The sequence below is a fragment of the Trichechus manatus genome, unplaced genomic scaffold (genome assembly GCF_000243295.1).
Source record: "Trichechus manatus latirostris isolate Lorelei unplaced genomic scaffold, TriManLat1.0 scaffold00137, whole genome shotgun sequence".
In the NCBI taxonomy this organism is placed as follows: Eukaryota; Metazoa; Chordata; class Mammalia; order Sirenia; family Trichechidae; genus Trichechus; species Trichechus manatus.
In genome coordinates, this window is record NW_004444073.1 from 6,064,726 (window position 1) to 6,090,344 (window position 25,619).

General features: G+C 39.5%; 1 protein-coding gene across 2 annotated transcripts in view; it reads left to right on the forward strand.

Moving 5' to 3' along the window:
- PDE1C (phosphodiesterase 1C) overlaps positions 1-25,619 on the forward strand; it is a 744,082-nt gene that overhangs the window by 270,220 nt on the left and 448,243 nt on the right. For both annotated transcript variants that reach the window (XM_023739603.1, XM_004385322.2), the window contains exon 3: positions 23,492-23,663. In XM_023739603.1, coding sequence (XP_023595371.1) covers positions 23,492-23,663 — 172 coding nt within the window. The remainder of the gene's footprint in view (positions 1-23,491; positions 23,664-25,619) is intronic.

A 25,619-nucleotide genomic window follows, 5' to 3' on the forward strand; every position in this document is an offset into this window, starting at 1 on the left:
CAACAAATGGCACTCAGGGAGCTGGCCAGTGTGGGCAGGTGGAATCCAAGTGGCACTGGGGGGAAGCTTGTGCTTCCTGGCCAATAGACTGTGGCTGCAGGAAGCAGAGGAGGCTACCTGGGGGTGAAGAAGGGTGAAGGGGTGGGAAAGCCTACATCGTGGGTTACCAGTTGTTCTGTCTCCTGCTGGAAGCTCCATGAAGCTGCTTTCTCGTACCTCCTATTCGCTGATCTCCAATAGGAGTCCAAGATGGTGGACCCATGCTGTGGTAGCTGATAAGGGACCTCTGCATGTAGCTCTCCTTGTGCTCTGTTCTCGGTCAGTTTCTTATTCCATTCAGTGCTTGGCTGAGTTCTTTATCTCTTCATTTGATGCTTAGGGTTTCAGGATGGACGTTTGACTCTGTTTGGCTTAGTTTTTCTGATCTTTGCTGTGGAGGGACGGCGTGGTGCTTCTGACTATAGCGCCATGTTGCCCGTAAGTCAGTAATTCTTCATTTTATTGCATTTTAATTACTCTGAATTTAAATGGCCACATATGGCTAATGATACCTTGTTGGACAGCACAGCTCTACAAAGTAATCACAGAAGAAAACAAACAGATAAAGAAGCAAACAAAGAAATAAGTATCATATACTCAAGATTATTAAATACATAGATGAATATTAAAATTGAAAGTACGTAGATATCTATGCTAAGAAATCTGAGTATCTCTACAAATGACATTTTCTAGAGGAAAACACTCTAAAAGAAATAGATAACCTGAATGCAGCAATTAAAAAAAAAGGAGATATTGAAAATTTTGTGAAATACTTTGCTAAAAAGACTTTGGATCCCAAGCGGTTTTTTTTTTTTTTTTTTAATTATGCTTTAGGTGAAAGTTTACAGCTCAAGTTAACCAAGAGTTTTATAGGCAATTTTATACAAATATTGGGGAACAGATTATTCCCCTGACGAGGACTACATAAAAGAAGAAACTAAAGACTGATCTCTTTTGTGACTATAACTGCAAGAAGCCTTAAATAGAATTCTAGTAATGCAATTCTACAAGTATAGTGTAATAACAGTATAGCAACTCAGATAGAACGTATTTGAGTAAAGCAAGACATCTTCACTTTTAAGAAGTATTTTAAAGTATGACCGAAATGTCATAAAGTCATGACCCTTAAGGTCTGCATAAGATTGTTACAACCCCCCACCACACATCCAGTTTCAGTCCTTAAGGTTTCTGTAAATTTTTAGGGGTTTCTTCTCATTACTTCTGGATATGGTTTCCTGAGTATGCTGAATTTTTTCCGGCAGTTTATGTCTTTCAGGTGATCACTTAATTTTTCCAGACAACAAACCAAAAATGAGATACAGCCCATTCTTCATAATTTCTAACCCTTCTCCCCAGTATCACTTTCATAAAGCAGCAAGTGTGTCAGACTTTTACTGTACTGAAGAGGTGTTTGCATTGCAGTTCCGTACAGCATTTAACTTAAACATAAATATGACTTACATCTTCTTTAGTTTCTAACTTCTTTCTGTCAAGGTTCCAGGTTATAGCTGTATCGCTTCATCTTTTCTCTTTCCCCTCCTCTCTTTTTCCTCTCCTCTGCTCTTGTCTACCTCTAAATTCTGTTTATTTTATATGCAGAAAAATTTAGCTCTTTCTTTTTCATCTGTGCCTTTAAGGTTTTTCCTCACCGCCATCCCCAGTCTTATCAAATTATTTTCCTGTAAGAGTTCCTTAGAGGATATTTGATGCCAGCTGGAAAATTAGTTCTTTCCTCATTTTACTACCAGTATAATACATCAGTTCAATAGGTCGAAAAGGAGAGGGGGGCGGAAAAAAACTCAACAGCACATGATCATCTTAACAGACGGTAAATTCAATTATCTTGATTTAAAAAATTTTTTTTCTATTAATTGGAACAAATGACGGTCACTCAAGCTAGCACACAAAAGGGAAATTTATCATAAGGCTACAACAGGAAATTTCATAGGCATTTCATAAATAAAAAATGAAGTGAAGCCAGCAAAATGATAGTCACTTTCTATCACCAATATGGTTCAAAATTCTTCTGGAAGTTTTAGCCTATGCAATAAGACAAGAAACAGAAATAAGATGCATAAATATTAGAAAAGAGAGGGAAAAATTTGTGTAGTTGATGTATGTACTTAGAAAAGCAAAAACAAAAATGAAAAACAAGGAAAACACCTCAAACAGAGAAGGGGTAGTAAGTTTAGTAAGTAAATGAATAGCTTTCTTATATTCCAGTACTAATAATCTGGAAAAGATAATCTAAAAATGTACTCTGTTAACAAGAGCAGGCAAATATATAAATGCCCAGGGAACAAATTTACTAAAATTTTTTAGGATAAAAATAATTTACAACTTTACTGAAGAAAATCAAAGTCTTGAATACATGGGAAGACCTTTTGGGTGATGGGTGACAGAAACTTGACACAAATTATTGTAAGCTTAAGAGAGATTTGCTGGAAGGTTATTGAAATAATTTGCAGCTATAGAAACCTGATCTGAGACTGTGAGGGAGTAGAACCAGGGATATGCCACTCCCAGAATTTCTTCTCTTTTCTCTGCTTTCTTTAGGGTATGAGCTTCATTTTCTCAGGCTTCTCCATATATTGGTACATGTAATCTAAGATGGAGAAAAGGGCTTCTCTCTTTGGTTTCCATATGAAAAATACCAGGGAAGAACTGTGGTTATCCAAGCTTGGGTCATATACCCACCCCTCGATTAGTTACTGAGGCTAGGGTGAGGGAGTGACATAGTTGAAAGCCTATCAGACTCACATGGGATGGGTAATGAGGGAGGAGGTGTTCCCAAAATAAACTGAGAGGGACAATTATAAGTAGGGAGGAAGAGTTACTGGGGGAATAAATACAACAGATGTACCCGAGAGAAAAGATCACTCATCTACCTGGATGAACACATGATATATTAACATGTTGTTTTATAAATAAATTAAACAATTATACTTTTGTTAAATACCATCTCAGAGTAAATCCAAAAAGGACTTTTTAAAAGAAATTGACAAAGTAGTTTTAACTAAAGTTTTCCTAGAGACTAAGCAAGTAAGAATAGCCCAGAAGAGAAAGGAGGACTTGCACTACAAGATATTAATTGACATTATAAGCTAGATTAAGTAAAACAATGTGATCCAAATGTTAAAAAAGACAGGTTAATCTAGCAGGATAACTCAGAAATAAACCCTGGTATAGTTCTGAGTTTAGAATATGTCATCACAAATCAAGCTGGATTCTTATTTTTGGATGGGGAAACCAACACACACCCCCTCCCCCCAAACATACACACACACCCCTTGGTGTGTATGATGTGTGAAACAGAGTTAAATTTTCAATTATTTCTTTTAAACTGCAGGAGACCGAATTCCTGGAAAGCTTCTAAAACCAAGAGTTAGTATATCGAAAATAACAGAACATTACCTATGTACGTGACCGATTTCAGATTAAAAAAAACAAAAAAAACCAAACCTGTTGCTGTCAAGCCGATTCTGACTCATAGTGACCCTATAGGACAGAGTGGAACTGGCCCATAGGGTTTTCCAAGAAGTGGCTGGTGAATTCAAACTGCCAACATTTTGGTTAGCAACTGAACTCTTAACCACTGGACCACCAGAGCTCCAAGGTACTCAATACATTATTGATACTCTATCTTTTGTACTAACATTATTGTTTTATTGTAGTGAGATTAAAATTCTTCATCTGGTCTTTATTAGGTTTGTTCCTGACTGCTGTTCCCTAACCACAGTTTTCCTACCCACTGGGAATTTTAGGAGCCTTATCCTTCCAGTTGGGGAAGACACCCAAACCCATGTCCCAGACACTCTCAGAACCTTTGGAGGTTTCCAGGATTTTTTTCTCTTTCTGGAGAATCCAGTCTCTTCTGTCCTCTGTGATTTGCAGGTCTTTTAATTCTGAGCCTTCTGCCAGCACAGGCTTTGGTATTTTTATAAGGAACCTAGTTGATAAGTCACTTGTCTTTTAAAGATTTAAGATTTAAATAGGATTACCACATCACCTTGGGCTCCTCCTGCCTGCAGTTTATCAGGCTGCCACCATTAGCCACAGTTCAGAGTGAATCTGCAGTTATTTCTGCTTTCGCTTCTTCTCATCTCATTTTCTTGCTTTCTTGTCTTTTTTTTTTCCCCTAAATTTCATTTATTTTATTGTTGAGAATATACACAGCAAAACATATACCAATTCAACAGTTTTTACATGTACCATTTAGTGACACTGATAACATTCTTCCAGTTGTGCAACCATTCTCACCCGCCTTTTCTGAGTTGCTCCTCCCTCATTAACATAAACTCACTGCCCCCTAAGGTTCTTATCTAATCTTCCTTGAGTGGCTGTTGTCAGTTTGATCCCATATAGATAGTTCTTAAAAGAGCACAGTGCTCAAGGCAGACCTGTTTTACTAGTTAAGCTAAACTGTTGTTTGGTTTTAAGGCAACTTCAGGTGATATTTTTGGTTTAAGGTTTAAAGATTATCTCAGGATAATAATTTCAGGGGTTCATCCACCGTCCATGGCTCCAGAAAGTCTAGAGTCCATTAGAATTTGAAATTCAATCTGCATTTTGCCTCTTTTGATAAGGATTCTTCTATGGAATCTATGTTCAAAATGTTCAGTAATGGTAGCCAGGCACCATCCAGTTCTTCTGGTCTCATGGCAAAGGAGGCAGTTATTCATGGAGGTAGTTAGCCACACATTCTGTATCTTCCTTCTATTCCTGACACTCCTTATTCCTTTGTTGCTCCAGGAGAATATATACCAATTGTGCCTTGGATGGCCTTTTGCAAGCTTTTAAGACCCCAGGCACAACAAATTCAGAGGTAGAACAGCAGCACTAAACAGTTAACTGGGATATCCCATAAAACCAGGACCTTAAACCTCCAAACTAAGGAACCAAATCCCATGAGGTGTATGGTTGTACATAAGCAGCCTCAGCAGCTACTCTTTTTTTTTTGTCATTGTTGTAAATATGTCTGTCACACAACTTTTGCCACTTCACCATTTTACAGGTGTACAATTTATTGACAGCAGTTACAATAATTGCCTGTGCAACCCTACCCTTAATGTGATATTTCCATCACCATTAACTGCCCCCCCCTTCCCCTCCTTTCTGCCCCTACTAACCACTAATAATCTTTGTTCCCTATACGTTTTCCTTTTTTTGGTCTTTTTATATAAGTGAAGTCATAACAATATTTGTCCTTTTGTGATTGGCTTATTTCACTCAGCATGATGTCTGTATATACTGTAACATGTATTGGACTTCATTTCTCCTACTGGCTGAGTAGTATTCCATTGTATGTATGTACCACATTTTGTTTATCCATTCGTCTGTTGATGGGCATTTAGGTTGCTTCCATCTTTTGGCTACTGTGAATAGTGCTGCAGTGAACATTGGTGTACAGGCCTCTTTTTGAGTCTCTGCTTTCAAGTCTTTTGGATATATACCTAGGAGTGGAATTGCTGGGTCATATGGTAGTTCTATTTTTAGTTTTTTTAGGAGCTATCACACTGTTTTCCACAGCAGCTGTACCATTTTGCATTCTCACCAGCAATGCATAAGGGTTCCAATTTCTCCACATGCTCGCCAACATTTGTTATTTTCTGTTTTTTTTTTTTTAAATCTTAGCTATCCTAGTGGGAGTGTAATGGTATCTCACTGTGGTTTTGACTTGCATCTCTCTGATGGCTAAAGATTCTGAGCATCTTCTCATGTGTTTGGTGGCCATTTGAATGTCCTCTTTGGTGAAATGTCTATTCAAGTCCTTTGCCCATTTTATGACTGGGTTGTCTTTTTGTTATTAAGTTGTTGAAGGTTTGTATATATTTTGTTTATTAGATTCTTGTGAGATATATGGTTTCTGGAGATATTCTCTCAGTAACTTGTCTTTTCCCTTTTTTGGTAAATTCTTTTGATGAACAAAAGTTTTTAATTTTTATAAGGTTCTATTTATTTATTTTGTCTTTTGCTCTTTGTGCTTTTGTTATTATATTAGATAATCCATTGTTGAAAGCTAGGCCTGAAAGCATTGCCCCTGCTTTTCCTTCTAAGAATTTTATGGTTTTAGTTTGCACATTTAGGTCCTTAATCCATTTTGTTTTTGTTTTTGTGTGTGGTGTGAGGCATGGATCCTGTTTTATTTTTCTGTATGTGGAAATCCAATTTTCTCAGCACTGTTTATGGAAGAGACTCTTCTTTCTCCATCTGATGGACTTAGCACCCTTGTCAAAAATCAGTTGACCACAGATGCGTGGGTTTATTTCTGGACTGTAAATTTAATTCCATTGGTTTATGTGTCTGTTGTTATACCAGTACCAGGCTTTTTTGATTACTGTGTCTTTATAGTATGTTTTAAAATCAGGAAATGTGAGTCGTTCTACTTTGTTCTTCTCTTCCTGAGTCATTTTAGGTATTCAGGACCTCTTGCCATTCCATGTAAAGTTGAGGATTGTTTTTCTGTTTATGTAAAGAAGGCTGTTGCAATTTTGATTGGAATCGTGTTGAACCTATAGATTGCTTTAGGTAGTATTGACATCTGAACAATATTAAGTTTTCCAATCTATGGGCATACAGCATATTTCCATTTAAGTTTTCTTTAAATTATTTCAGCAGCGTTTTATAGTTTTCATTGTATAAGTCCTTCACGTCCCTGGTTAGATTTATTCCTAGGTATTTTATTCTCTTAGATGCTGTTGTAAATGGAATTGTTTCCCTAATTTCCCTTCCAGATTTCTCATTGCTGGTGTAAGAAACTCAGCTGATTTTTGTTTGTTGACCTTGTAACCTGCAACTTTGCTAAATTCCTTGATTAGCTCTAGAAGTTTTCTATGGACTCTTTAGATTTTCTATACATAGGACCATATCATCCACGAATAGAGATAATTTTACTTTTTTTTTCCAATCTGGATACCTTTTATTTATTTTTCTTGTCTTATTGCTCTGGCTAGGACTTCTAATACAATATTGAATAGAAGTGGTGAGAGCAGGCACCTTTGTCTTGTTCTTGATTTTAGGGGACAAGCTCTCAGTCTTTCGCCGTTAAGTATGATGTTGGCTGTTGGCTTTTCATATACGCCCTGAATCATATTGAGGAATTTCCCTTCTATTCCAGTCTTCTTTAGGGTTTTCATTAAGAAAGGGTGTTGGATTTTATGAAATGCTTTTTTTGCATCCATAGAGATGATCATGTGGTTCTTTTCGTATGTTCTATTGATGTTGTGTATTACGTTGATTGATTTTTTAATGTTGAATCATCCCTACGTTCCTGGAATAAATCCCATTTGGTCATGGTGTATGACTCTTTAAATATGGTGTTGGATTCTGTTTGCTAGCATTTTGTTGAGGACTTTTTCATCTATATTCATAAAAGATATTGGCCTATATTTTTCTTTTCTTTGTGGTGTCTTTGCCTGGTTTGGGTTTCAGGGATATGTTTGCTTTATAGAATAAATTGGGGAGTATTCCTTTCATTTTTATCTTTTGGAGGAATTTAAACAGTATTGATATTAGTTCTTCTCTAAATGGGTTTGGTAGAATTCTCCAGTGAAGCCATGTGGTCCTGGACTTTTTTGTTGTTGTTGTTGGGAGGTTTTTGATCACTGATTCGATCTCTTCACTTGTTATGGGTTTGTCGATACTTTCTATTTCCTCTTGAGTCAGTTTGGGTAGGTTGTGTGCTTCTTAGAATTTGTCCATTTCATCTAGGTTATCCAATTTGTTGCCATACAGTTGCTCATAATATTCTATCATAATTCTCTTTATTTCTGTCAGGTCAATTGTAATGTCCCCTCTTTAATTTTTAATTTTAGTTGTTTGACTCTTTTGTCAGTTTAGCTAAAGGTTTGTCAATTTTGTTGATCTTTTCAAAGAACCAGCTTCTGGTTTTATTGATTCTCTCTATTGTTTTTGTTTCAATTTTATTTATTTCTGCTTTGATCTTTGTTATTTCCTTTCTTCTGGTAGGTTTAGGCTTAGTTTACTTTTATCTTTCTAGTTCCTGGAGTTTTCTAGTTAGGCTGTTGATTTGAGATTTGCTTTTTTTATGTAGGCATTTATTGCTGTAAATTTCCCTCTGATTACCATGTTCCCTGCATCCCATAAGTTTTGGTATGTTGTGCTTTCATTTTCATTTGACTGTAAGAAATTTGTGATTTCTCATTTGACCCATTGGTAGTTTAATAGTGTGTTGTTTAATTTCCATATGGTTGTGTATTTTCCAGGTTTTTTTTTTTTTTTTCCTTCCGTTATTGATTTCTGGCTGCACTCTGTTGTGGTCAGAGAAAATACTTTGTATGGTTTCAGTCTTTTTAATTTATTGAAACTTGCTTTGTGACCTAAAATGTGGCCTATCCTGGAGAATGATCCAAGTGCACTGGGGAAGAATGTATATTGTTCTTTTTGGGGGTGGAGTGTTGTATATATGTCTGTTAAGTCTGGTTGGTTTATAGTGTCATTCAGGTCCTCTGTTTCCTTGTTGATCTGCTTTCTAGATGTTCTGTACAGTATTGAAAGTGGTGTACTGAAGTCTTCAACTGTTATTATAGTACTATCTATTTGTCCGTTCAATTCTATCAGTGTCTATATATTTAGGTGCCTGATATTCGGTGAATATGTATTTATGATTGTTAAATCTTCTTGATTTATTGACCCTTTTATCACTATACAATATCCATCTTTATCTCTTCTTAAAGATTTTGTCTTAAAGTCTACCTTGTCTCATATTAAGATTGCCACCCAGCTCTCTTGGTTATTATTTGTATGGAATATTTTTTCCATCCTGTCGCTTTCAACCTACTTGTGTCCTTGGGTTTAAGGTGTGTCTCTTATAAACAGTGTATAGTTAGATCACTTTTTTTTTCAATCTATTCTGTCACTACTGGTCTTTTGATTGGAGCATTTATTCCATTTATATTCACTGTAAGTACTGATAAGAAGTAACTTTTACCATTTTGTTATTTGTGTGTCTTAAGCTTTTTTTTCTTTGTCCTTTAGTACTGCTTGCTTTTGGTGTTTTGTTGGTTTATTGTCGTGAGCCTTTTTTGATTCCTTCTCCTTTCTTTTTGCATATGCTTTTTATATATTTTCTTAGTAGTTACCATGAATATTACGTTTAAGAGCTTGTATTTATAACATTGGTGCCAGCTTAACTTCAGTGACTTACAAGAAATTCTATATCTATACCATTCCTCTGCACCCCCTTTGTTGTTGTTATCACTAATTACATCTTTATATTTCATATGCACTGTAACATAATTTTATCCTTGCCTTTTATATATTTGTTATTAAAAAACATGAAAGATAAAACATTTAGAATTATCAAGCATGAGTACTGTCTTAGGCTGGATTCTCTAGAGAAGCAAAACCAGTAAGTACAAATACACATGTATATACATTTGTATCAAGGAAATGGCTCACACTGTTGCAGAGGCTGGAAAGTCCCAAATCCGCGGGTCAGGATAGAGGCTTCTCCTGATTCATGAGGCCGCAGGGGATGGTGAACCCAAGATTGGCAGGTCAGAGAGCAGGACTCTTGCTCATAGCCTGCGAAAATCAACAAATCCTAATATCAGCAGGCAAGAGTGCTGGTAAGCTGCTAGCTCAAGTCCCAAGAACGGGAGGTCAGGTGGACAGGAGACAGCTGCAGGATTCAGAGTGAGCAAGAGACCACAAGTCTTGCCAGAAAGTCTACCTATAGTGGTTGCAGGCCACTCCCCCAAGGAAACTCTCTTACAACTGATTGGTTACTCACAGCAGAGCCCATCATGTAGGTGATCACATTATATCAAATCTCATCATGGAGGTGATCACATCATCATACGACTGCCAAACTACTGAGAATCATGGCCCAGCCAAGTTGACACACAACCTTAACAATCACAAATACCTTATTAGTAGCCCTTATAATTGTCTATGCATTTCCCTTTATTAGGGATCTTTCTTTTTATGTATATCTTTGAATTACTTTCTAGTGTCTGTTCCCTTCCATCTACAGAACTCCCATTAGTATTTTTTGTAGGACCAGTCTGGTGGATATGAACTCTCTCAGCTTCTGTTCATCTGGGAATATTTTAATTTCACACTCATTCTTGAAGGATAGTTTTCTGGGTATAGTGTTCTCGGTTGACATTTTTTTTCTTTCATCACTTTAAATATATCATTTCATTGCCTGTTGCCTCCAGTGTTTCTGTGGAAAAATCATCACTTAATCTTATTGGGGATCCTTTGTATGTGACTGTTTGCTTCTCTCACTGCTTTCAGGATTCTCTCTTTATCTTTAATTTTTGAGAACCTAACTATAATGTGGAGCCCTGGTGGTGCAGTGATTAAGAGCTTGGCTGCTAACCAAAAGGTTGGCAGTTTGAATCCACCAGCCGCTCCTTGGAAACCCTATGTGTAAAAACAGCATGGAGGCAGTGTCTGACCTCCTCTAACTTCACAAGGGGGAAGGAGAATCAAGATCAACAGCCCAAGGCTGATTCCTATGAGCCGGAGGTTAGATATGCCTCCTCTCTCCACCCTCTTTACCAGCTCTGACACCAACTTTCCCTTCCACAGCACTCTCTACTTCCTACTGGGTTTGCTAATTCATTGCAATGGCCACGCAGAACTCACACACCATACTCACGATTATAGAGTTTATTAGGAAAGTAATAGGTTACAGTTCAGGCTGAGGAACACTCAAGGATACAGTTCTTCCATCAGGACAGCCTCTTCCCAACCATGCTTGCAGGCACACCTCTCCCTGGCCCTCAGTCTCTGCCCAAAGACACTTAGCTTTCTTGCTCCGTGGGCCTAGAAGCCCACTGTGTCATCTCCTGTGGGTATCTCCCACGGGTCTCTTCTGCCAGTCTCTCCTTCCTTGGTGGTGGTGGAGTCTTCTCCTTCCCACCTCTGAAGTGGCTCATTTCAAGCCCAGTGAGATGGCAAAACTGACCAATCCCTTCGGTGGGCCACAATTACCCTATCACACTGTCCTGCCCAATCACCTGGGTGGGAGTTACAAGACCATGGCTAGAAGGATCACACAAAAGTAATCAATTGCACCTCACTATGGGGCAGTTCTACTCTGTCCTGTAGGGTTACTATGAGTTGGAGTTGACTCAAAGGCAACAAGTTGGAACTACAGTGTGTCTTGGTGTAAGTCTCTTTGGGTTTATCTTGCTTAGGGTTCTTTGAGCTTCTTGGTTTTGTAGATTTTGTAGATTCATGTCCTTCGTTAGATTGGGGAAATTTTCTGTCATTATTTCCTCAAATATTTTTTCTGTCCCTTTGTCTCACCTCCTTCTGGAATTCCCATGATATGTTTATTAGACCTCTTGTTGTTGTCCCATAATTCCACTAAACTGTGCTCAGCCTTGAGCCTCTGTTCTTGTTACTCTTCAGCATCTGTAATTTTAACTCTTATCCTCTAATTCACTGATTCTTTCTTCTGCCTGATTAAGTCTGTTGATAAGTCCTTCTGTTGTGTTTCTCATTTCATTATTGTCCCTTTCGGTTGCAATATCACTTTTTTCAGATCCTCATTTTGTTCTTGCCTTGTTTTCCTTATTTCTTTTAGTTCTTTGTCTATGTTTTCCCTTATTTCTTTAACTATATTTAATGTTGTTGTATTATATTCTGTCATTATTGTCATTGTTTGGTCATCCCTAGATACACTTTCACTCCCTTTGTCATGTTCATTTGGAAGAGCCATTGTTTTTCTATTCTTTGTGTGTCTTGTGATTTTTTGTTGGGGTGTCGGAATTTTCAAGGGTGTTAACTTTCTCAGTTTTCCCCAGTATTTGGTATTTTTGCCCACACTACTTTCTGCAGGAAACTCTTAGGAGGGCAAAGCCTTTGGCCTTTGCTTATTGTTTCTTCTCCCTTTCTGTGATAGCTCTTTCAGCCTCCCTAGTTTAGCTGGAATTTGAAAATTCCAGATCTCATTTTTCAACTTGCAATCTCTCCCAAACACACTAGAGAACACGCTTTGGTCAGCCTGTCCACAGTGGGCACCACCACTCAGGCGAGATGTCATGTACTAATCAATTTTTCCACCAGGAGATACAGTCCCTCTCTCTTACTCCCTTCCCTTCTCTGTTTCTGTAATCACATTTTTAGTCAGAAAACGCACACCCAGTGAGCCCCCTTTGGGGCTGGGTGTTACCCTCTGGTTTTGTCCAAGGTTTCCTTCCCTGCTTTGTGGGGGCTGCTTATATCTGAGCTGGCATTCAGGGGAAGCACAGGCAGACTTTCCTTCATTTCATGAGGAGGAGGGGCTGGCACTTCCCAGAAGGACCTCTGAGTGATCTATATTGTTGGTTTCAGAGCCCCAGTGGCCCTGTGGTGTTTGGGAGAGCAGTTTCCACTTAGGTGACCCACCTCCTGACTCCACTATAGGGAACCTTCTGTAGGAGTTTGTATCAGTCCAGCAGCAGGCAGTTACTGATTAGGGGAGGGGTAGTCATACTCCAAACAGACTCCCAGGGAGGTCTGCCTTATTGCTGTCAGAGCCCACTTTGTAGTATGTTGGCTATAGTTGTAGCCTCTACTCAAGATGCCTGCTTTCTAGCACACAGCTGCCTCAGACAGCAGTCCTCAGTGCCAACTGTAAGGCAGAGCAAACAGACCCAAACTGATCTCCAGGGAAGGCAGTCCTGTTGGTTTCAGAGGCCTGAGCTATGAGGTACACAGGGAGGCAGGTAGAGTGCTGACTATGGAGCAGACTCTACTGTGGGGGCCTTCTGTAGCAGTTTGCAACAGTCTGGCAACCAACAATTACCAGGTGGGGGAGGGGGTGTCACACTCTGTTTAGATCCCCATGGAAGTATGTGTTGTTGCTATCAAAGTCCCCCCCACCCAGTAGATTATTGGCTGTGAGTGCAACTTCCACTCAAGACTCCTGCTTCCTAACACACAACAGCCTCAGTTAGCAGTCATCAGTACTGACCAAAAAGGGGGAGCAGAGAGACCTGAACTGACTCTCCAGGAGGTCTGTCCTGTTGGTTTCAGAGGCCAGAGCTTTGAGGGGTGCACAGGGAAGCAGGTAGAGTGTTGACTATGGGAGCAGAGTCCACTATAGGGTCCTTCTGTAGTAATTCACAGCAGGCTTGCAGGTGACAGCATTCAGGTGGGGGAGGTGCTGGCACACTCCAAACAGACTCCCCAGGAGTTCTGTCTTACTGATTTTAGGGCAGAGTCTTGGGGTCCTGTCTCTCTGTACTGGCAGGGGCTGTGGTGGTTAGGGAAGCAGGCAGTTTTTTGGGGGCCAGTACCCCAGTTCACAGTAGCTGGTGGCCTGAATGGCTGGGGAAGGAGTAGGGACTGTGGGAAAAGTGATTTTCCTATAGTATGTGACTTGTTGATTTGTTGATTCTTGCCTGTCTGCAGTTCCCTGCTGCTTTCCTCCGCTCTGTGATTCAGAGTCTCTCAAAGCTGAGCACAGTTTCCTTGTTGTATTTGTGGGGGCGAGTTGGAACGATGGTTTGTTTATGCCGCCACCTTCCCAGAATCGCTTTCTTGTCTTTTTTCAACCTTTAAACTCACCTTGCATTATTCATCCTCCCCTGAAGCCTGAACTTCTTTCTTCAAAGGAAGCTGCAAACTGCCTCATGCAAGAGACTAAGAAAAGAAAAGACTCCTGAGTTGCAGATAAAATGTATCTCACTTCTTATGTAAAACGACATCTGTTTCATAGTCAGAAATGCAGAACATTCTGCTTGATCTACACTATGTGTATGTTTATTTGCTCATAAATAAAGTACAAACACAGTGTGATATATCACACAGAGCCCTGGATTTGGAGTACAAGAAGTTTCGATCAGAACAATCTATTTTCTAAGTCTATGATGCAGGTTATTTCATCCCTTGGAGCCTTAATGCCTGCGCGTTTAATAAAATTTCAGTAGGCTTCCTTTGAAGGGTTGATATGATGATTAAATAAGGTAACGCAGATAAATGCATCGTGTCAATGCCCAGCACACAGCAAGAGCTGAACCAGTGTTTGTTACATTTGAATCTGAGTACTATTCTCTTGAGCTCGACAGTATGGATACTGCTACCAGAGTTTATGACTCTGGAGGATTTATAATCAATCTAGAGGGTTCGTGGGGTACAAGAAAAGTTGTCTTTGTAATGAGAAGGGAGAGGATTTATGGCAGGGACAGAGGGAAATAATAGGAGAGGAGAATGTAATAGGCATCCAGAGAGAGTCAGGGACAAGTCAAAGGAGAGAGGACAGCTGGGGTGGGGAGGGGAGTGGGGAGGAGCAGAGGAAATGAGGGGGCTGAATGGAGCTGCTCATTTCTTGCACCTGAGCCACATTATTTTTGGTACCCTGAAGGCTTAGTTTACCTGTGATTTTTCTCATGGGGTTTTTTGACATTATTGAGAGAGCTGCATGACTCTGTTTCAGTAATTTTGCTTCATTTAGTCAGAAACATTTCATGCTTTCAAATACACCTTAAAATATATCAGAGCAGGGGGATTTTTCTTTTTCATTTGGTTAGAGCGGACCTTTCCAGTGCCTCTGGAGAGCACTCTGCTCACGTTTGTGGAGAATCACAGATGAATTCTTTCCCACTCCCAGAATTCAAAGAGTAGAGTGTTTGATCCAGAGGGCTCACACCAAACTGAGTTGGGACGAGCTGCAGCAGGGGCCAGTTTTGACCTTTCTAAGGCAGGAATCCCCCACGTCTGTCAGTTTGTCATACTGTGGGGGCTTGCGTGTTGCTCTTATGCTGGAGGCTATGCTACTGGTATTCAAATACCAGCAGGGGCACCCCTGGCAGATAGATTTTAGCTGAGCTTTCAGACTAAGACAGACTAAGAAGAAGGGCCCGGCAGTCTACTTCTGAAAAGATTTAGCCAGTGAAAACCTTATGAATAGCAGTGGAACATTGTTTGATATAGTGCCAGAAGATGCGCCCCTGAGGTTGGAAGGTACTCAAAAGACGACTGGGGAAGAACTGCCTTCTCAAAGTAAAGTCAACCTTAATGATGTGGATGGAGTCATTAGCTGATGTGGCATAACTCAAAATGAGAAGAAACCGCTGCAAACATCCATTAATAATTGGAACATGGAATGTACAAAGTATGAATCTAGGAAAATAAGAAGTTGTCAAAAATAAAATGGAATGCATAAACATCAATATCCTAGGCATTAGTGAGCTGAAATGGACTGGTATTGGCCATTTTGAATTGGACAGTCATATGGTCTACTATGCCAGGATTGACAACTTGAAGATGAATGAAGTTGCATTCATCATCAAAAAGAACATTTGAAGAGCTATCCTGAAGTACAGTGCTGTCATTGATAGGATAATAACCATACGCCTACAAGGAAGGCCAGTTAATATGACTGTTATTCAAATTTATGCACCAACTGCTAAGGCCAAAGTATTATAAGGACGTGCAAAGACCTGGAGATGGAAAACTAAAAGGGAAGAACACGCTCTGCATTTCTCAAGCTGAAAGAACTGATGAAAAAATTCAAGCCTCAAGTTGTAATATTGAAGGATTCTATGGAGAAAATACTAAATGACACAGGAAGCATCAAAAGAAGATGGAAGGAATACACAGAGTCACTATACCAAAAAGAATTGGTTGATGTTCAACCATTTCAGGAGGTACCATATTAGCAGGAACCAATGGTAGTGAATGAAGAAGTCTAAGATGCACTGAAGGCATTGGCAAAAAACAAGGCTCCAGGAATTGACAGAGTACCAACTGAGATGTTTCAACAAAGGGATGTAGCACTGGAAGTATTCACCCATCTATGCCAAGAAATTTGGAAGACAGCTACATGGCTGACCGACTGGAAGAGATCTATATTTATGCCTATTCCTAAGAAAGGTGATCCCACCTAATGTGGAAATTATCGAACAATATCATTAAAATCACATGCAAGTAAAATTTTGCTAAATATAATTCAAAAGCAGCTGTAGCAGTGTATCGACAGGGAAGTTCCAGAAATTCATGCTGGATTCAGAAGAGGACGTGAAACCAGGGCTATCATTGCTGATGTCAGATGGATCCTGGCTGAAAGCAGAGAATACCGGAAAGATGTTTACGTGTGTTTTATTGACTGTGCAAAGGCATTCAACTGTGTGGATCATAACAAATTATGGATAACACTGGGAAGAATGGGAATTTCAGAGCACATAATTGTGTTCATGAGGAACCTGTACATAGATCAAGAGGCAGTCGTTGGAACAGAACAAGAGGATACTGCATGGTTTAAAGTCAAGAAAGATGTGCATCAGGGTTGTATCCTTTCACCATACCTATTCAATCTGTATGCTGAGCAAATACTCTGAGAAGCTGGATTATATGAAGAAGAACAGGACATCAGGATTGGAGGAAGACTCATTAACAACCTGTGTTATGCAGTTGACATAACCTTGCTTGCTGAAAGTGAAGCGGACTTGAAGCACTTACTGATGAAGACCAAAGACTACAGCCTTCAGTATGGATTACACCTCAACATAAAGAAAACAAAATCCTCACAACTGGACCAATAAGCAACATCATGATAAATGGAGAAAAGATCGAAGTTGTCAAGGATTTCATTTTACTTGGATCCACAATCAACGCCCATGGAAGCAGCAGTCAAGAAACCAAATGACAAATTGCACTGGGCAAACCTGCTGCAAAAGACCTCTTTAAACTGTTGAAAAGCAAAGATGTCACCTTGAAGACTAAGGTGCACTTGACCCAAGCCATGGTGTTTTCAGTCACTTCTTATGTGTGTGCAAGCTGGATGATGAATAAAGAAGACCAAACAGGAATTGACGCCCTTGAATTGTGTTGGAGAAGAATACTGAATATACCGTGGACTGCCAAAAGAACAGACAAATCTGTCTTGGAAGAAGTATAACCAGAATGCTCCTTAGAAGCAAGGATAGCGAGACTACATCTTACGTACTTTGGACATGTTGTCAGTAGGGATCAGTCCCTGGAAAAGGACATCATGCTTGGTAAAGTAGAGGGTCGTTGAAAAAGAGGAAGACCCTCAATGAGATGAATTGACACAGTGGCTGCAGCAGTGGGCTGAAACGTAACAATGATTGTGAGGATGTTGCAGGACTGGGCAGTGTTTCATTCTATTATACATAGGGTCACTATAAGTTGGAACCTACTCAATGGCACCTAACAACAACAACAAGGCAAGAATGAGTAGCAGATGGGATTCTGGCTATATTTTCTAGGATACCAGGACTATGTGGACACTCTGTATATTGGGACCTCTTGAGACCAACTTCATATCCTCTTGTCCTGCTTTTCATGCTCTGGATGCACTGCTTTCTCTAGATTTTTGCCTTAGGGATTCTCTGATGATGTGGAAATACTCACGCATGGGTAGAACTGGCCGTCAAGGAGTTAACACCCCATGGGGTTACTTTTGCCTGTGGGGGATGAGAGCCAGGAGATAAATGCTCCCTCTTCCATTGCTAAGGAGGATAATTCTGAAATGCATCCTCTACAGCTCCTCACATGATCCCTGTAGGACCTAGCCCCAGTTGCCCACAGTGGTGACGACTCAGTATGGCCCCTATGTGTTGGCTTTCCTTTATTCCCTGATTCTCTCTGTCCTCTACTCCTGTTTCCTGGAATCACTTCCAAAATAAACTACTTACCACAAGCCCTTGTCTCAGGGTCTGCTTTCAGTAAGGAAACTAGGCCATTTCTTTATAATTAAACACTTTAGGACACGGTGGTATTCTCTGCTCATTCTTCTTAGTATCTCCTGTGGTATATTTTTTATTTACAATTGTTGAAATTCTTCCTCTTCACCTTTCACCTTAAAGTTTTATTTTTGTATGTTGAAAAAGAGTCAGCATCAATTAATTCAGCAAACATCTCTTCAGGGCCTGCTGAATATAATCAATGAGTTCATACGGATATTTCCAGTTCCAATCCAACACCACAGAGTTCTTCTTTACCTTCTCCCATTGCCTATTTGTATTTCCATTCTCCCGCAGTGAGAGCTCTGGCACCCAGCACCCTCATTACCTTTGCTCATTTGCTCTGTCTTACAATATACATAACATAGTTAAGAGTTACTACTTCATGATTACGACTGACATCAAACCTACTAAGGGAAATTCCAGATTTCTTTGCCCTATGTGTGTGTGCGTAGAATTGTTCTCTTAAGGGTAGATGGTCAGAGTCTTGTATTCAAAAGATTCTTAAATTAACTTTTGTTTTCTGTTGTGGTTGTGTTATCAGTTTGGTATACAGTTAGATTTGTTGCTATTTGTATTTAATTTTAGGATTTAAAAATTTTATTGATTTTATTTCATTTCGAATATTAAAACATTTACATAGTTCAAAAATGAAAAACTATATACAAATGTGAACTTTCTCATCTCTATCCTAACCTCCCTATTCCCAGTCCATCCGCTGTAGATAACCATTTTTGTTGGTTCATTCTTCTTGTTTGTCTTTTTGTAAAAAATAAGCAAATACTTTTACTTGCAAATACATTTTTGCAAAAATAAGCAAGAACAAATACTTATTCAAGAGATAGGATAGTATAAATACTTTCATGTATGCGTCTTTTTTTTTTTTTTTCATTTAACAAAAAGTCTTGGAAATCACTTCTTATCAATTCACAGAGTTCTTTCTCTTTAGGATATCATTCAGTGGAATAGTAGTCCATTGTATGAATGTACCATAGCTAATTCAACTGGCCATGGGAATATCTGTTGTCCTAGATAAAAGAAGGGTTTAAGATGATAAATTCATGGGTGAGGATGCTCATTGTATTAATGGGGAGAGGCTGGCCATGGACTTTCCTAAGAAGATGAGATCATACTCTTAAGGCATGTCTTCCGCCAGGCCCTGTAGGTAGAAGGAAGGCTGGACTCGGGCAGATCCCAGCCTCTCTCTCAGGCTCAGTTTCTCAGCCAAGTTCCTTCCAATTGCAGCCCATGACTGTCTTGGAGGTGTTCTCTAAAACATGGTCCTCCTGCCTTTGCTCTCTTACCTCCCTGCTTATCACTAGCAGAGCTTGCAAAGTCACTCTTCCATAGTTGTCTCTTAAGGTCTGAATCCTCATCTGCCTCCTGGAGGTGCTGCTCTTCCCTCAAAAAGTTCAAGACAAAACTCATTGTCTTCCCTTTCCCCTCACCTATTTCTCCCTTCTGAATTATCTATTTCTCCTTTCTGGATTACCTATTTCTCCTTTCTGAATGATCTATTTCAGAAATATAAAATGTTGGGTCCAGCTTTAACTATTTCTCTTCTTTATGCCTGGCCATCTGCTCTTCCTCCCTCTAGAGAAACCCTTCCTCAGCTTCTGCCAGATACCTTCCCTAGCTGGTCTCCAAACTTCCCGTGTCATCTCCTTTTCTCCCTCCCGCAGGAAGATACATCTGTTAAAAAATCATTAACACTTTTTTGGTGTCTACAAATTAGTTGGCCTGGCATCTACCTTTTCAACCTTATCTTTCACTACCATAATTTTTTTAATTACACATTATGTGCCTGGCCCTCTGGTGCTAATACAAAGAAGCTCAGTTCTGTTCCCACCTTCATGGGGCTCCCAGTTTATTAGGGGAAAGTTGTAAACAAAGACTACAGAGTGGTACTTGGCTCCTGAAGACCTAACCCAGAATGGGGCTAGGTACCAGGGGGCTTTTTGGAGGAGCTGGAGCCTGAGGTGGGTTGTGAGGATGGCTAGACTGAGCAATATGGGTGCTGTTCGAACATAACCAGGGGCAAAGTTGGGGCAAGGACTGGTTCTAGGAATTCTGGGCAGAGACAACAGCTCAGAAGCATGAGAGATACAGAGCTGTTAGTGTCCGGTTATTGGAGGATAAAGAGGGTATGGGCAGAATAAGAGGACAAGTGGGGTAGGGGAGTGTAGAAGAATGTTCCCATTAGGCCCCATGCTTGCCTCTTTGACAGTACTTACTAGATCTTAATGACATTTTATTCTAGGTACTTTGTAATTGACCCAACCAACCTTTCGCCTTATCTCTGGCTACTCCCCCTGTCATTTTGCTCCAGCCTTAATAAGCTGCTTCCTTATACCTCTGAGCCTTTGCACAGGCTGTTCATACTGAACACTCTTCCCTTTTTTCCCTACATGCTGAACTTCTGTTCATGCTTTAGACCCAGATCAAAGGTCATCTTCTCTGTGTACCTTCCCTGGGTCCTCTGGTATCCCATAGCACTTTGCCCCTTAGTTATGGTGTATTATCTGTTTATTATGATTTTTTGTGGGTTGACTGGTTCCCAAGGGTAGGAATATTGTCTCATTCATCTTTCTATTTCTAGGGTCCAGATGGGACCCGGCACATCAAGGGAATTCAATATGTGTTTATTGAATAAATAAATGAAAGAATGAAGGGAACTGTGCAGGGAATTTATTATAAGGCCTTTGCTTAGACCAAATTTAGGAAAACGGGATGCTGCTGTTGTTCTTCCTTCTAGAACCAGACTTTAAGTTAACATAGAACAGATCTTAATTAACTTAGAACCAGACCTTCATTAACTTAGGACCAGATCTTATTAAGATATATGTGTAGAACTTTAAAAAGGCTGTCTTGCATTTCAGGGGCTGGAGGGGTCTCTGTCCTCTCACTAGTGTCCTTTAATTTTCCCTTGGTTGACACAGAAGCAGTTTGGATGTGAATTATTGGCTGACTCATGGGTGTCCTTGGGGAAGGTTCAGGCATCCTTGTGAGGTGCTTGCCTGTGTGTGTGAAGATCTTTTGATCTTAGTGTTAGGCATACCCTTCAGGCACTACAAACCAGGGTGATTTCCTCCGTGGTGGGCTACACATGGCTAGCAGGCATCTTCATGTGTACCCAGATTTATTTTCTACCCACCTATTACTCACACTATTTGCATTAGCTGGCATTACTCTTTACCCCTCTAGGCATGCCTCTCATCTTCATAAAGACCCTTTGTAAGAATTAAGAAAAAGGTCCTCCTTTGCATAGGTGGACACAGCTCTGTGAATGCAAGACTTGGTGACCTAACAGTGTTTTTGTGCAAGATAAAGGCTTTCTTTCCTATGGGTGGAGAATAGCCTGCAAAAACAATGATGATTTACAAAAAATTTTTTTAAAAAATTGCAACGATAGTACATAGAATCCCCATATACCTCATAGTCAGTTTCCCCTATTATTAATTTCTTACATTAGTATGGTACATTTGTCACAATTAGTGAACCAATATTGATACATTACAGGTAGTCCCTGACTTACAATGGGTTTCGTTCTGATGGCTCCATCGTGAGTCAGTTCTGATGTAAGTCAAATACCTCATTTTTTTTTTTTTCATGATTACTGCCTTTTATTCTAACCAAAAGGTTGGCAGTTTGAATCCACCAGCCGCTCTTGGAAACCCCATGAAACAGTTCTGCTCTGTCCTATAGGGTCCCTATGAGTCAAAATTGACTCAACGGCAACGGGTTTGGTTTTTACTATCAATATGTTTGTAAATCTGATCTTTATTTGTCTTTGGGGATTGGAGACATTACATATAAACTTACAGACATATTTTTATATATACATAAAAAATGCACAAATCATAAAAATTTGATGATGAAGAAGAGTTCGACAACATTGACATTTTGTCAGATGCAGTAACAACTCCACTTGTGGAAGGTTCTGGATCATCTGGATTATCGCTGGGAATGGGCACGGAGTTTCTAGTTAGAAAATTAGTGAGAGTTGTCTGTATGTCGTTTTCTTTATTTCTTCATATATTTCACGGTAACGTCTCACTGCTTGCCAAATCTGCCTGTTGACTTCAGCAGAGCGACCAGTGTTTGGGTCCATGTTTTCAAGCAACTGAAGCCCCTGATTTAGTTTAGAGAACTAAATTTATATGGCAGTATTTTGAACAGTAAATCATAAACTTTGATATCTAAAAGTGAACATCTGAGAATGATGACATCAGCAAATTATACGATGTAACACTGTATGTAGTAGTACATATTACTAAGGGTAAGATTTACAAAAAAAGAAAAGAAAAAGGATGGTCTTATGTGTGTGTGGTTCGCTGGAATTTGAATACGTCGTTTAAGTCAGGGATTACCTATATTATTTTAACTAAAGTCCACACTTTGTTAGATTTCCTTACTTTTTACCTAATGTCTTTTTTCTGTTCCAGGATCTCATCCAGGATACCACATTACATTTAGCTGTTATGTCTCCTTAGGGTCTACTTGGCTGTGGTAGTTTCTCAGACTTTCCTTGGTTTTGATAACCTTTTGATAATTTCACTTGTTTTCTATGTGCTTCTTAAATTGCAAAGAAAGGAATGGAGTTGTAGCTGGATTTTAAATAATGTTTATAGGAATGTATCACTCATGTGCTCTTACCTCCATAGTGTGACTCAAGAAGTGACAAAGCCTGAGAACAGCTGATTCCTAATGTTAGTGAGTAGAGAAAGTCTAGGCGGAATGGTGTGTTATACTTCCACATTTTTTAACTTTAGAGGTGATGGATGATTGCTGACCTTAGTTTTGAGAAGTACTGGTCAAGTGTTTTGTAGAATGTCCCTTAAATGGGATTTGTCTAATGTTTTCCCCATGACTGTTGTTGTGTGCTGGCAAGTCAATTCCCACTCATAGCAACCCTATAAGACAAAGTAAAGCTTCCCCATAGGTTTTCCTAGGCTGTAAACCTTTATGGGAGCAGATCACCAGGTCTTTTCTTCCATGGAGTGGCTGGTGGGTTCAAACCACGTTTTGCAGCCGAGCACTTAACCATTGCGCTACCAGGACTCCTTTTTTCCCATGACTAGACTGGGGTTATATGTTTGTAGGAGGAAGGCTCCATAGGTAAAGTGCCATTCTCATCACATCGTATCAAGCGTACATACTTCCACAATGACTTATCACTGTTTATGTTGACCTTGATCACCTGGTTGATCAGACTCTATTTTTTTTGACACCATTTCTACTTTATGTCTACCTTTAATATTCATCTTATATTTTTAAGTGTTTGTGGAGTAGGATATCAATTAACATGCAGTGTAATTTTCCTTGAATCTTGATCCTGCAGAAAAATGAACCTAGTTCTTAGACAAGTCTTGAGACTTGGGCCTCAGGCGTACTGAGTTCATAGCAGAGACTTGTGTCTGAACATCTTCACTGTTCTCTAAAATGGCAATCCTTTGTATGCCTCCAAACTGTTGAATAAGTATCTCAGTAGATACCTGTGGTTCTCTCAAGAGTTTGGGGTTGGATGACCACTTTAGTGAGACTAGGATATATCCACAATACTTAGCTATGAGCCAAAATATTCACAGTGTAAGCCTATTTTCTACATACAAATTAAAAAATCCCTGGTTACTCCATAAGTCTTCTGGAGTTTTCTGATGTTGGTGGAGATCATGAGAAATGAATAAATGTTCCTGCTCTGCTTTTGAAAATCCTGAGTTGGGGAAGGTAAGACATGAGTCGATTGGTAACTCACCTGCACACCTTTTTTCCTCATGTCACAGGGTCTAAGTCACAGAACTGTCTATGGAACTCCCTCATCGATGGACTCACAGGTAATGTCAAGGAGAAGCCACGGCCAACGATCATCCATGACCCCCGGCCACCGGAGGAAATCCTAGCTGATGAACTGCCACAGTTGGATAGCCCCGAAGCCCTGGTGAAGACGTCTTTCAGGTTTGGTGGATTGCAACTCAGTTTGTTCCTTTTTTGTTTGCTTATGGAGTTATTTCAATCCAGTTGGATGCAGAGTTGGGGTGGCCAGCAAATTACCTCATTTCTTTGCACAGAGTAAATTAAAATTGATGAAGATTGTTGGAATTAATGCTAGCTGGACTTCTGGCTGGATTTCCTGAATGTAGTGAAGGTCATATCAGTAGTTAAGTTGCTGTTGGTATTTAATTGGTGTTGGCATTTAAGTGCTGAGGCAAAGGATTTACTGATGTTGGCAATTTGAATTGGATTAATGAGTCTTTTGCTTCAAAGAAGGATGACGCATTGAGATAAGTGCACAGAAGAAAAAGCATGTGGTGGGAATTAATTCAGCTCTGTGCCTTTAGAGCCTCTTGCTGGGAAAGATGTCTGGTTGTAAGAGCTGTTAGAGCTGCTGCCTTCTGAAACGAAGCGAGAATCTTTGTGCGTTGTTTCCCAGGTGTCTGTTTACTCTGTTCTTATTTATTGTTTAGTCTTGCATCTTACTGTATCTTTTCTTGTATTGTACTCCATTTCCATCATAACTCTGCCCCTTACCTTCTCACCCATGAACCATATTAAATAAAAATCAACCTGGCTGTGAATGTGGTGTATAAAGGTGATTTTTTTTCTTTTCTGAATGGGCCTTTCAAACTCAGTTTTTAAATACATGGTACTACTCGTATTAGAAATGATGATTTAATTATTTTGCCAGCCTACCCTCTTTCCTTCTTTGTTCCCTGTTAACCTAATTTTAAATTTTTCACTTTTCTTTACACTATATACTTTCATACTCTCCACGTGGCTAGTAGAGCATACAAACCTGGCCTTTCTCCACCCATAAGCAATTCAGACAACTCTTGGAGTCCATGAGGTATGTTTGAAATATGTGCTGTTTCGAATCAGGGCGATGCATGTAATGGCTCAGTAAAAGCCATTTCATTATGTGAAGGTTCTTAGCGTAGATTAAATTGTAGATGAGTTCTGAGAAGGAGTGATGAATAGGGGTTTGGATTTCTTTATATAACATGAGTGATGCTGTGACAGGACAAGAATTGCAGGCAAATGCCTTTCTTATTCCTAGTAAGGGTTTGGTTATTGCATTGTGAGGTTTTAAATTAAAAAAAAAACCCACTCACCTAGAGAAGTATGTCCTATGAGCCTGCGATTCTCTCTGCAAGTGGTTGTGGTGAAAGAAGGGGTGGTGAATGGCTTCCTGGTCTATGTGTTCCCACCTTGGCTCGTTTGTAGAGTCAATCTCTTCACCTACAATGTTCTCATAGTTACGCCTTCTATCCTAAACCATGTTCATTGTCTTCATCGAGGACCAGCTAAGGAGTTACTCTCATGAAAGGAAAATCTTTGCTTGCCTGACTCCAATACCATCATCCCTTCTCTTTGCATTTCTCAGTGCTCATTAATAGAGAGACTGTATTGATGGCCATGAACTTCATTTGATGTGCTACTTTTATCATGTAGCAATGTCTTAGTTCCAGAAAGAGACTAAATCTTAAGTTTTTAAAACTCAGGAAGTACTTCTGGTGTCATGTAACAGTATAGGAGGAAGGACATAGCAGGTGCACAAATGCCAACCCTCTAGCAATTGAAGGGAGCAATCCATTGGCATTTGTTATTTATTTTATTGGTCTCCTTAATAAAATTGTGTGCTGTTCTGAAACCATTCTTTCTTCTAAAAAGATGGTTGATTTTGATGGCAATGTTAGTTGGTAAATATCCTCTAATGCAGTTGTTCTTAATGGCAATAGTCCTAATCAGTTGTGAGATTGGTTGTGGGTAAATTATAGGTAAAGTACTAAAGTGTAGGGACCATTTACTTGTCAATAAATAAATTAGAACAGAGTCCAAGATCACTTTTGTAATAATTTCACTTGTTTTCTATGTTCTTCTTAAATTGCAAAGAAAGGAATGGAGTTGTAGCTG